Source organism: Schistocerca americana, chromosome 11 (genome assembly GCF_021461395.2).
Source record: "Schistocerca americana isolate TAMUIC-IGC-003095 chromosome 11, iqSchAmer2.1, whole genome shotgun sequence".
Taxonomy (NCBI): domain Eukaryota; kingdom Metazoa; phylum Arthropoda; class Insecta; order Orthoptera; family Acrididae; genus Schistocerca; species Schistocerca americana.
In genome coordinates this window covers 25,395,512-25,409,415 of record NC_060129.1, presented here as the reverse complement: position 1 = coordinate 25,409,415, position 13,904 = coordinate 25,395,512, and the positions used below count along the sequence as shown (strand labels likewise).

Below are 13,904 nucleotides of genomic sequence, written 5' to 3'. Positions count from 1 at the left end.
TTATTTTTGTGTGTCTTGGATGATTGTGTGTTAGTTATTGCCAGCAGATCCTAAATTATTGTCTCGAGTCCCATGAGGCAGAGAGCGTAAATCATATGCCACACAGTACAGCAGGGTTGTGGCAGGGTATGATTGTAAATTCATACATGCATAACTGTTTCACTCAGAGCAGCAGTGCACTGTTGATTGAAGATGGTGTGGTCATGTGATCTCCATGAGTTCTGATGAACATACCTGTAATTTTGCACAACTGATGTAATAAATATACATCTACTAACTTGAAGGGCACAGGGACTCAGCAGTGCATTAAGATTTTACCAGATTCATTTGCTCTTCATTTACCAGTGTACCAACCTCTCCCAGTGTTGTGGTGCATTAGAAGGGCAGATAATTTTAAGAGGTCAGGTATGTGTGGATAGACATTGAAGACACAGTTTTAACAGATAGGTATGCACTGTAACTGAGTTATGCACCACTGTTAGGCCTATTTGGGCAGTTATTTTCTCCCAATGTACAGTGACGTATTTTCTTCTGATTAGCACCAAAAAATCTAAATTCAATTAATTCAAACACATGAGAAATTAATGATTTTCCAGTCTATACACAATTATTTCACAATAATTTCAACTTGAGTCTTTATCATTTTAATAAACAGTGATTACTTTTCATTAATTCCATTGTTATGTTGCAAATGGTACTTTCCCGGAAACAGGGAAAATCATTGATAAAAAACCCAAAGTACCATTGGTCTGAAAACAGCTGCATAAACTAATTCTCTAGCTTTACTAGGTTTCTGCACTCTTATACCTAATGCCAGCCAATGATGTTTACCACAGAGGTACCCCTCACAAAAGTTGCTATCAACCATCACCTTCACACCATGATCCTTCAGAAACTGGTCCATATACCATTTATTTTGATGACCCATTTTGTCATGTCCTTCCTGTTAGGTATTTGCAGTTTCAGCAACAACACAAGACTTCCCTTGATGATTGCCACTGGATGCAGCAATAGCAATTGCAATATTGTTTTTGAAAAATACCCATGACTTACCATCATTTTCAATTATTTAACTTATTCCTTTTTGTTCAGCATTCTTAACAGAAAATAAGTTTCAGGATTCATTTGGGCAAAACAAACATCTTCAAAACATCACACTTTATATTTCTGACCACTGGATACTTCTGTGTCAATTCAACCCATACCAAATGCTTCAATTTGTACACCACTTTTTGGCACCATCCATTCTCTTGACATTCCAAATGGTTGATATGTAGTGTAGCAATCTTAATGATTTGTTTTGTGATGTGACACACCACTGTCAATGAACCACTCATCACAAACCAGTTTATTTACATCCACAGGAAAATTATTGGATCTCACGATTAAAACTTTTTCTCAATTTCTGGAGTATCTGTGTGGCTATAACTTCTTGAACTTTGCAGTAGTTGATAACATAGCAAAGTTTTTTCATTCAGCTCTACTAGAACACTCATTTGATCAATGACCCTTCTTATACTTAAAACAAACCAAGCTCATTTGACAATGTTTTGATAAGTAACCTACTTTCTTTGATAACAGGCATTTTCTGTTTACATTCATTCAGATGAAGTTCAATTGTGTTTTTGTTGCTGTTTGTTAACCATTTTTGACATTATTTCTGTATTGACACTTTTATCATAGTGATTGTCTTTCTCAGTTCATAATTGAAACACTGTTTTCGTAACTCATTCCACATTTTCCCCTCAGCACATAAATCACACACCACAATATAAATGTAATCACAGTCTTTGGGCAGTGTTTACAAAATTGTGCACAAAGGTCACCATCACTGATCAGCTTTTCTAACACAGAAAGTTGAGTTTGCACTTTACCAAATGTGGCTTGATGGTCTTGTATATAGAACCCGATACTTCTCACAGAATGTTATCAAATCTTTGTCTATGCATGTAGGTGCTTTTAGCTGAGTGAACATCATAAATCTTATATAGCTTACCCCAAATCTCTTTGGCAGTCTTGCATTCAGAATTGGCATGGGGTCAAGTGATAAAATTAGCCATTTCCTTACTTTTCATTGGCCATGGTTTATTTAGTCCATCGATTTCATAATTTTATGCACTTTCTTCTGCTTAACCAATCAGAATTTATGACATCAAAGATTTTGTCATATTCTGAAACAGTTCTCACCATCTGAATTAAAAAAAGTCTTGGTAACAGTTTATTATTTCATTAACAAGTTCTGCCTTCGTGGAGCATCTCCAGATTATCTTACAATTTTGCATGTACAACATACTTAAAAAACCATAAAATAGTTCATGCTAGACTGAAGCATGCATTGAATCAAATGAGCCTGCCTTCCTTTTTGAACATTCTAAAAATGATAAAACTGTTCTGTGCTAGGTTAAGCATTTGTAGTATCTGATTAATCTGCAGATTTGAGCTGTGCCTCAACCTACAATGACAGTATTACAACTGTGATGTTTTTACTGTATCAAGCCAAAAAAGAGCCACAGTATATTGCTTTCCACTGAGGCGGAAGTGTCACAAGGCAAAGGATCTGTTACTTATTTGTGAATAACAATGCTCTTCCATATTCTGATGTATGGTACTATATTCACCACAGTTAAACAATGTAATTAGATGCTTCCTACAATCAAAAAATGGTTCAAATGGCTCTGAGCACTATGGGACTTAACATCTGAGGTCATCAGTCCCCTAGAACTTAGAACTACTTAAACCTAACTAATCTAAGGACATCACACACATCCATGCCCGAGGCAGGATTCGAACCTGCGACTGTAGCGGTCACGTGGTTCCAGACTGAAGCGCCTAGAGCTGCATGGCCACATCAGCCGGCCCTTCCTACGATCTCCTCATTCTAATCATGCTTAGTACCCTTCATATTATAAAACATTAGTGTAATATGTACTCAAGCATTTAAAAAAAAAAAGTTTATTTCAAAAACTACAATGTTCTCAACCCTCACTACAATTTTGGAACATATGTACCTGTAACAAAAATAAATATTAATAATAATAATAACAATAACAATAATAATAATAATAAGTGTTGGAAGTTATGACTTATGTATATAGCAAGAGACAGTGTCAACAGCACAAAGTGTTAGCTGGAAGTTTAGAAAAGGAAGATCATACATTACTTAAAAATAAAGGTACAAGTGTGGATTAAAACAATAAAAAATAAAAAAAATAGGTAACTGGATGCGGCTTGTTGACCGTTACTTGTACACCGTCCATGCAAAAGTTCCAAGAATGACTCGATGCCTCACATATATGCAACATCTGTGCAGAAACTACAGTGCCAGTTTGAACTAATAACCATAAAACACAAATGTGCATTGGATCAGTCAGTTGTGAGTAAATAGTGTTAAGTAGTGGATGTGTGGCTTTACTGTGTCAGCAATGTTGTGTCACAAGCCACAATGGAACAATGAACTGAGCATTTCTAAATAAAGTGGTCAAGAAATTTTCCAGAATGTTTTGAAGAACAGCAGAGTGTATGCATGATTTGTCTTGCACATCCTGTCTTCTGAACAAAAATGGTGCATGGACTTCTGCTGCAACTTGATTGAAATTAAAAATATGGGAAATTCTTTTCTGGAAAAAATCCTAGCAGGTAACAAGACTTGGTGCTATCAATACAAACGTACCACAAAATGACAAGGTGCAGAATGGGTCTCAGAAGGTTCACCAAGACCAAAGATGTGACTGTGATGTGTGGTAGGATCATCATCCCAAAGATTGACTTTTCTGACAGCTCCTTTCCCATGGTTGTATGAACATGCTATGCATAGCACTCAAAAGAGGGAGGAGGAGGAGGAGATTAGTGTTTAACATCCCATCAACAACAGGCCATTAGAGACAGAGCACAAGATCGGATTAAGGAAGGATGGAGGAGGAGTAAGTTCACAGATATGTGACTGGCTCGAAGACTTCTTAAGTAACAGAACCCAGTAAATTGTCCTTGATGGTAAGTGCTCATCAGAGACAATGGCATCATCAGGATGGCCCCAGGCAAGTGTGATAGGACTGCTATAGTTCTCTATACACACAAATGCTTTGGTGGACAGGGTGGACTGCAATCTGCACTTGTTTGTTGATGATGCTGTCATATGCGGTAAGGCGTGAAAGTTGAGTGACTGTAGGTAGATATAAGATGACTCACACAAAACGTCTAGTTATTGTGATGAATAGTTGCTAGTTCTAAATGTGGGAAAATGTAAATTAATGTGGATGGGTATGAAGAACAAACCTGTAATGTTTGGATACAGTATTAGCAGCATCCAGTTTGGCACAGTTGTAATGTTGCAAAGCAGTACAAAATGGAACAATCATGTGAGAACTGCAGTAGGGAAGGTGCACGGCCGACTTTGGTTTATTGGGAGAATTTTAGGAAAGAGTGGTTCACCTGTAAAAGAGACTGCATATAGGACAATGGTGCAACCTACTCTTGAGTACTATCTGCTGTTTGGGATCCTTACCATCCCTGGAGGAAAGGCGACATTCTTTTTGGGGAACACTATTAAGAAACTTTAGAGAACTAGCATTTGAAGCTGACTGATGAACAATTCTACTACCGCCAACATACCCTGCATGTAAGGACTGTGAAAATAAGATAGAAGAAATTAGAACTCCTTCGGAGGCATACATACAGTCACTTTTTCCTCACTCTATTTGCAAGTGGAACAGGGGAGGGAATGACTAGTAGTACATGGTACCCGCTGCCACACACTGTAAGGTGGCTTACAGAATATATGTGTGGATGCAGAAGAAAGTGGCCATGTCCTTTTGATGGAACCATCCCCGTATTTGGGTTAAGTGATCCAAGGAAATCACAGAAAATGTGAATGAAGATGGGCAGATGTGAGAACAGTGTGCCAACCACTGCTCTACCCCACTTGGTCTCAAAAGTGGGGTAGACTATGTAGAACATCTAAAGCATTACAACCACTATCATCTTTTATTTGTTTTTTATTAACCGAATCTCAAAGCTTTCTGGACTTATAGGGTATGTTAGGGTCACGTCTTTTAGTTGTTAGAAGTAATGGTGGTGGTGGTGGTGGTGGTGGTGGTGGTGCTGGTAGTAGTAGTAGTGGTAGTAGTAGTAGTAGTAGTAGTAGTAACAACAATAATAACAACATCAAGAGATAAAAATATTGCTGATTGCATACCAGTTATTAGACCACCTCAGGATTACTTACCATTCCACTCAGTACTGACATACTGTCCTCCTTGCACCTTAAGCAAAGCTCTCTCTGGGTACTTCTCCAGATAATTCTTAACAAAATCTTGAATCTCCATATGAACATCTTCCCACACACTTGGAGAACTTTCCACAACAAGACGTATATCTTCATGTTTCACATACTGACAGCCACCATTATCAAAAAATATTAGATACCTGTAAATTGGTACAATTAAACAAGACCGCTTCTATGACAATACGTCTGCATCATCAGGCAATCAATAAGTGCATTTTTGAAATTTTTTTCCAAATCTAAACAAACTTTGCTATTTCCCACTAACCAGTAGCTAAAATGGATGTAAAATACAATATTTCATTTAATCCACACACTAAACTTATAATAATTTTGTCTCATTGTGATTTATTTCTTTCATATTCAGATTCTCACATTTTTTTTCTTTCAACACCAAACAAGCAGAGGCAGGGGATGGAGAGTGTTGGACAGAACAGAAAAAGATGCTTCATGGTCTGCTTCAGAAATGTGCAAAGATTTTATATTGCAGACAGTTTAAACAAACTGCTGACAAATTGTTCAACATTGCCACGCCATATCTTTGATACACTTCACATGGTATTTTTGGCTCACAGTAATTAATTATGAAGCGGATAAGATGGTAGTACTGAAGTGTGTTTTTATGTGCACTTTGTTGCCAAAGAGTAGCAAAATTTGGCATATACATCAATGTATGTGAATTTATTTGAGAATATTGCACATCAGCAAATGTGTGCACCAATATTTCCTATTTATATGATCTCATGTGAAATACTGTGTTTCAAACTGATTTATTGAACATAAAATGTTACATAATGTTTTTGTGAGCAAGAGATGAGGGAGAAAGATAGGTGTCATTGAACTGTGGGCACTCTTGCGTGCTTCTCACAGTGAAAATAAACTAAATTCCCATGAATCTGATGGAAATTCACACCTCATATGTTGGTAAATCTGCACATCAGTTCAGAATGAGATGAAGGAAGTAAACACAATACGTAGTCTCCAACAGAAGAATTGACCATGTTTTTCAATAATGATCACAAAGGATGAATTTTTTGTTCACCACTACAACCCAGAAACGAAAGGCACGAACAATGGAGACACACAGGTTCCCTACACCAAACAAGCCAAGGCTGCAGTCTCCTTTCAGGAAGCTGATGGTGTCTTTATAAGCTGCCGAAGTATCATTCCGATTCACCGTGCAAGAAAGGGACAGGCCATTAACGTGAAGTATTACTAAAATCTAACAAAACCCATGCCCTGTAATCAAACAGAAGAGGAGGAATGACTGCAAAAAACTCATGTAGCTCCAACATGACAATATTTCTAAACACATTGTTCAGAGCGCTGAGGCTGCTTGCTCACACCCCGACTGCAAAACCTTGCCAACCAAGTTTTAATTCTCTCTCTCTCTCTTATACACACACACACACACACACACACACACACACACACACACACACACACACACACACAGTTTTGCAATACTGTTTAATTAGTCCACATCTGATGTGCTGCTTTTCACCATTACCACGAGTCCACCATGGAAGAGCAGGTGAATGTACCACATAGCACAGCATGCTACTGCCTCCATAAGCTTGCAACCATGGGACTGTGCATGTTTAGAGGAGCTGTCTACCTGGATGACAGAATATCTGGACACAACCATTCATCTGGTGTAACAAGAAACATGATTCATTCCACCAGATGATATATTTCCTTTGATCCACAGACCAATATCAATGACCCTGTGTCCACTGTAATCTTAATTGATGATGTCACAGCAACACACAGGGGCCATCTGTTGTGGAGCCCAGCATTTGACACTATGGACATAATAGTATGCTCTAAAGCACTTGTTACTGTGCTAGCATTGTACCGTCATCAGGTCTGCAACAAAAGGCCACTGCTCTACAGAGTGGGCCAGCCTCTGGCTCCCACATTCTGCGATGAGATGTGGACATCCATCACCTTGTCCTTCAACAACTTTCCATACAAACTCATGGCAGTAGTATGTAAGCAGCCAACCACTTTTGCCATGTCTGATATGCTCATTCCCAGGTACTGACCCATTACAATCTGTCATTCAGCGAACAATGGAAAATATGGAACAGAATAAGAATAGCAATATGAATTAAGTAAGACAGACAGCTCCTCATCACATATGGGATGTGCTGAGCAGCACTTAGGCACAGCTGAAAACCTTACAGTCTACTTTTAAATGTGCCTGCCTGCCCTTAAACACTGCCTCTATGCCCTGAGGAGCTACGTGTCTTAATTCAAATTGTTATTGCCCATTCTCAGTGCACTGCCCTGATTTCACACTTTATTATCATTATGATGATTCCCAGTTTGTCTCTGCTCCACTTATACATTTTCTTCACAGTGTCTACAAAGCCATCAGCTGCATTCAGTCTCATGGTGGCTCATCAGTGTATAAAAAGAAGCAAAACATCACAGAAAAATACGTATGAAAGGCAAAGTATATAAATATGGCTATAAGTTCGTAGTATTGTGTGATGACATGAGCAATGCTCATAAAACTGAGATATGCAACAGGCAGGAAAATGATTCTGGGCTTAGAGAAGATAATAAAACTAATACTGGTTGATGGCAGAAATCTATCAGCCTCCCATAATTTTTTTGTCTCAAGAGGAAATACAGTGTGCAAGGAGAGTGTTTTCATTAAAAGAAAAGAAATAAAAAGACAGAACAAAGAAAAAAAACATTTATACTGTTCAGGCTGGAAATTCTACATGGAGTAAGAATTGTGAAAGAAAGATAGGAGTTTCTTTGAACAGTATTTTATCAAAGATTGTATGGAAATACCTAAATAAAAAATAAGTGTATGATAGGAAACAAAAGAAGCATAATGAAGTTCCGTCCACTTATGGTGTGTGTGTGTGTGTGTGTGTGTGTGTGTGTGTGTGTGTGTGTGTGTGTGTGTTTTATGAATGGTAATTGAAGGAAACTTCACAAGTCAAGATTGCTAAAAAGAAAAGTGCATTTTACTGGAGGACTTGTTTCAACTGAACTATGTTGTTATCATTGGATCTTACATTTTCAAATTTTTACAATGTTTTTCATCAATGTAACAAATTGCTTCACACTGCACATGGACAGCCCAGTACCAGGAAGATCACTACACATACAGTACAATATATATATAATGTAAAAATATCACGCTTAGTCATGAACATAACATACTGCTTGTCAGCCTTGGATCTGTAGTAGATAGGATTGACAGAGGAAGTACAGAAGATTCAACGCATTTGTTACAGGTTCATTTAGTAAGCACAAAAGTGTCCTGGTGATACTGTAAGACACACAATGGCATGATTTACTGTTTTACTGTTAAAGTTCCAAGAGTGTATGTTCCTCTATGAGTTAACCGATACATTGCTTCCTCCTGTGTACATCTTGCAAAAAACATGGAGGTAAAATTTGAGAGGTCTGAGCTCACATAGAGGCTACCAACAATCATTCTTCCAGGGACCCATTCAGTACTGGAACAGGAAAAAGAGGAGGACACAAAATGCCATCTACCACTCACTATGATTTGTGGGATATAGATGTAGATGTAGAAAGAAATTTTTGCTTAAGTTGTCTAGGTGCTCGTGCCACCTCAGTTTGTCATACATCTGAATGCTCTAAGGATTTTACACACTTTTTAGTATCTGCCCATTAATAACTACTTTTGGTACCTGTAAATTCTTTTCGTTTTTTTAACTTGAGAATTTGAAGCATTAAGAGATAAGTGCTTATAAGATAAACTATTAAGTGCAGTTGTGGAAGGTGTGAATTACAAAGGTACCTCATGGAACTCCAATGAAAAAGACCTACAAGAGAGAAGATAAATATTATTTTCCATCTTGTATTTTCCATTACTAATATTGTACACATATGAATATACAACAACACCTTCCACTGTTAAGAAACATTTTATCCATGAACCTCTCTTGTATTTTTAAAATTTGAGGCACAATTAATAAAAATCACAAATTGATTCTGCCATGAAATAATCTTACACACATTAATCAATGAAACTCACCTGTAATTATTTATGGACTTTGGTGGTTCTGCAATCACACCAGGATAATACTCTTCATCTGAAATTCCATCCCGGAAAATAGAGATAATGCGATGTCCAACAGAAAAACGAAAATCTTGCACCTTGGTATAAGCTAGCTGAAAGCTTGAAACTTTTTTTATTTTCTTTGCGTTGTTTTTAGAATTCTGGAACTCCACTGTGTACAACGTCTAAAACAAAACATACTATCACATGTAGCAAGCATGACAGTATACAGCCTTAATAAAATCACTATGAAATAGCCTAACCATCACTTCTGATAATGACAAACAAGAGTTACATAAACATATCATAGATATTCCCTTCAAAGTATTAGCCTCAGGAGTGTCCTGGGTTTAGTCAATGACAGCACAATATTTTTACAACAAATATCTATTTACTGGCATAAAATTTGGAGACTTCAACAACACAGAGTGATATTTCCATTGTTTACTTTCACTTGCATTTTTAAAAATAAGATGGATTAAGGTAAAGATGAATTTACTATGTTAAAAGTAATTTATTCTCCAATTTAACAGTAATATACAATGTTTCTTATCAAATGCACTACTATACAGTAAATAACACGGATATTCGACAGAGCTGTTTATCCTTTGATAACGATTTGCAAAGCTTTTTACACATTAAGACTTTCAAGTACAATTAATCCCTAGGTGTGCCAGAATGGTTATAATGAATGTCCTTTAGCCTATGTGATGGCAGAAGCAAAGAGTGATGAGACTCAGCACTGACTGATGCAACAATGCAATGATACACTTAAATCTCCTGGTTAGCAGGTGATAGTTTTGGGAACAATAAAAAGTGAAAGACATTGGAGAAATACTGCTTTCGGTGCTCCAACATAAAACCAATGATTACAGAAAAGGATTGAAATCACTGGATCTTTCTGAAAGCTATTCTGATAAAATTCTCTTCAAGTGGCACACAATAGCTTGATTTTATTATCTGTTAATAGAATGCACGTTTGAGATTCAACTTCAGCTGTGGAAAAAAAAAGGAAAGTCTAACACTAAAATGGAGACCAAAGAGAGTGCTTACATGCTCTATCCATCAAAAAATGCACTAAAATTCTGTACCACTGCTTTGATCAACATCAGAAGCCCTTTTGCCATAATAATATAATAATACATATTTCATTTAGCCCACATACTTATTTTTGAGTTAGTCATGAGCTCGCAGAGAAATTGTGTATGCCGGCTCCCTTCTTTCACTTTACCTATCATAGAAAAATGTGGAAAAACAAAAGGCAACTTACATAGAATAAAAACTGTCTATGTTTCAATGTCACAGAGAGCAGGAGTGTTACTAACATATCTTAATGGACATGTACCACTGTTGCTAATAAAAAAAAAAGCAATAAATGGTAAGTACTAATTGTACATGTTTATTACACACTTCAAAGTAATGAAGACAGATTCTTATTACTGCAGGTATGCACATTAGCCTAAATCTGATAGCATACAGGACACAATGTCGATCGGTCAGTCCACGGTTTTGGTGGGAGTCATCATATCTGCCACACATATGTACCATTACATCCCGGAACTAATGAACAAACACAGTGGACAAAACCTTAATGGATCACTTGTGTTTATAAAAAAATGTTAAAAGTTAGACCTTAGTATTGGTTTTACTCAGTTGCTCTTTTTCTGGTTGCAGGTCACCAGTCACAAACATTAGTTATTTTGTTGTTTTATGTTCCACTCTTGATAAAAGCCTCATCCTGACAGGTCACTTATAATAACAATTTGATAGAAATAACTGAATTCATGTGATACTTTGGTGACATTGTAGCGGGTATATAGTTGTTGTTGTGGTGGTTGTTGTTGTTGTTGTTGTTGTTGTTGTTCTAACTCTGGAACACTGTAATTTATTGCTCGAACAGTACACACACATGGAAGACAAGGTACAATACAATTGGCAATACACTAGGAGCCCAGCAGACCTTGCATGCTGCATTATATGCCCATTAGATCCCATACGGGGCACAATCAGCAAGCTGTCATATTAGCAGACCGAGTGGCCTCTAGGGGCCAAATGAAGCACAAACTTTACTTGCAAACTATGTAGTGGCACACACACAAAATTGATAGTTACTCCACTTCTCTTCTCTGCAAAGGGCTGAACACTGTCCCCAAGTCCATTTCTTCTGTGGGCGACAGACGTTGTTGACTCACAATGCAGTGCCGTCGATGCATAGGGTCAGAAGTGGTGGGAGTGCAGACAGGTGCAGCATCCATCCCCTTGAGAGAGGCCATATAGTAGGACAGGTGACACTGGTACAGCATCCATTTCCAAGTCTGAGTCAAACTCCAGGGAAGGAGGTTGTGGTGGAGGCAGAGGTGGCAGCAGTTGAGGCATCAGCTGTGACAGCACAGGAGCCGGGGTCACACCTCAGCCCCTGACAGTTGAAGGGGGCACCCACAGCAGAGCACACAGTGGTGAAAACATCGGCAGTTGCAGCTGAAAGGTGAAGGCGCCAGTCGTGTCAAAGGAGACAGCCACGCAGACAGAGGATGTGGGGGCAGGGGAATTGTACCTGTCGCACTAGGTCGTAGCTGGTCAATGCGTCGTAGTGCCCTCACATCAGTCATGCTGACATGCAGAGGTGTCGGCCACGGGTACTCTTGATTGCCACTGACAGTCATTTCAGCTGGCGGCCTAAACAGCTGTGCCAGGCAGAAAGCATTGCAGCACTGATGCCGGCAGATGGCACGGGATTGGCCAAACCAGATGCAGCAGAGTCTGGGGCTGACAACTCTCCAACAACTCTGTTGGACTCTAATGAGGAACCAGTCATGAGTTACTTATGGTGACACATCCAAAACGTATTTTTTCATCTCACTCTTACATGTTTGTACTAGTCGTGTTGCTCCCCAGTTCAATTCATGACGGAAAGAAGAAGCCGTGACATTATCTTCAAATCCTTGTGATCTGACCGGGGTGCCACTGTTGGTAAATAGTGTGTACAGAAGTCTTCCATTGCAAAAAATTCTGGCAAAGTAGAAATTGTTGAAGAAGATAGACAATACAAAACATACGAAAACTTAGAATTAGAATCAATTACAACAATGCCAGTAGAAATTCAAAACAGGTCCCATAAAATCTGTGCGAATTCATTCCCGAGCATCCTGTGGATCCAGTCACAGTGACAAAGAAGAGGGGGGAGCTGCCCGACGAGTGCCACACTGTGGACATGTCGCCACAACTCGCACTACTTCCCAATCCATACCTGGCCCAGAAACGTGTCTGAATGCTTACGTTTTTGTATGTGACATGGTCCAATGGATCACATGCAAGAAACACATGACATCAGGCTGACGGGTGGACAGGATGACAACCCGAGGAGTTGTCTCCTCTGTAGCCGACAGCAGCACTTGCTCCCAAACAGAAAGATGATTTTGAGATGCAAAATAATTTCTTAAAGAATGAGAAGCATGGCCCACAGGTTTGTTTGGACAGCCATGTTGCACTAAAGAAACAACTTTACTTAAAACAAGATCTGTGGGTATTGCAGCTGCAATTTTCATACTAGTAATAGGGAAACCACCAACAAAATTTTGAGCTCCCACATCTAAATGAAAACAAAGTAAAATTCCTCTTTGTCAAACTCTGGATCTGGGCCAATTGGCAGTCGTGATAAGGCACCAGCATTTGCACGTCGCACCGTAGACTGAAAATGTATCTCAAATTGTATCGTAGCAGGAAAAGAATCCACAACTGTAAGTGACGTGCAGCTTTGTCCAGCAAGATTTCAAAAGAGAAGCCAGTGGTTTGTGACCTATAATCAGGTGATACTTGGACCCGTATAGAAAAACATGAACTTTTTTAGAATGTACGTGATGTCAAAGTCTCTTTCTGTGTCTGAGAATAACACTGGCTAGCTGAATTTAAGGATCCAGAGACATGTGCAATAGGGCATTCAGAACTGTCTGCATACTTGCAAGCAAGGACAGCACCAAGGCCAAATTGAGAAATGTCCTTCACTAACGACAAGGTGCTGGCCTGGCTGAAAAGTGACCAAACAAGGGGTTGACTGCAGTTTGGATTTCATTAACTTGAATGCTAAGTCAGAAGCAAGCGACCATTGGAAACAAACATCTTTACATAATAATGCATGGAGTGGTTGTGCCATAGTAGCAGCATCCTGCACAAATTTGTGGTAGTACGGAATTTTGTCTAAAAATGCCTGTAATTCCTTGATGGACATGGGGTGCCACAACACAGCATTAGTATCAATATGCTCATGCAATGGTTTAATGGCAGCACACGAGACTTCAAAACCCACATAAATACTATATGGCTGAAAAAACCGTGTCTTGTCCAAATTGCACTTCAACCCTGCAGACTATAAAGCAGAAAGCAGAGCATGTATGTTTTGCAAATGTTCCTCTGTGGAAGCACCAAACACTACTATGTCACCTAAATAGATGATGGAATAAATTTTTCTAAAAAATGTTGAAAAATAGTTGGTGCACTTGCCACACTGAATGGCAAACATTGGTGTCGACAAAACTCCAATGGGCTGCTGATAACTGGAAGGTGTAAATATGCCTC

General features: G+C 38.6%; 1 protein-coding gene across 1 annotated transcript in view; it reads right to left on the bottom strand.

Moving 5' to 3' along the window:
- LOC124553992 (histone-lysine N-methyltransferase eggless-like) overlaps positions 1-13,904 on the bottom strand; it is a 374,632-nt gene that overhangs the window by 104,094 nt on the left and 256,634 nt on the right. The window contains exons 11-12 of the mRNA XM_047128016.1: positions 9,309-9,517; positions 5,222-5,421 (exon numbers count right to left, since the gene is read on the bottom strand). Coding sequence (XP_046983972.1) covers positions 5,222-5,421; positions 9,309-9,517 — 409 coding nt within the window. The remainder of the gene's footprint in view (positions 1-5,221; positions 5,422-9,308; positions 9,518-13,904) is intronic.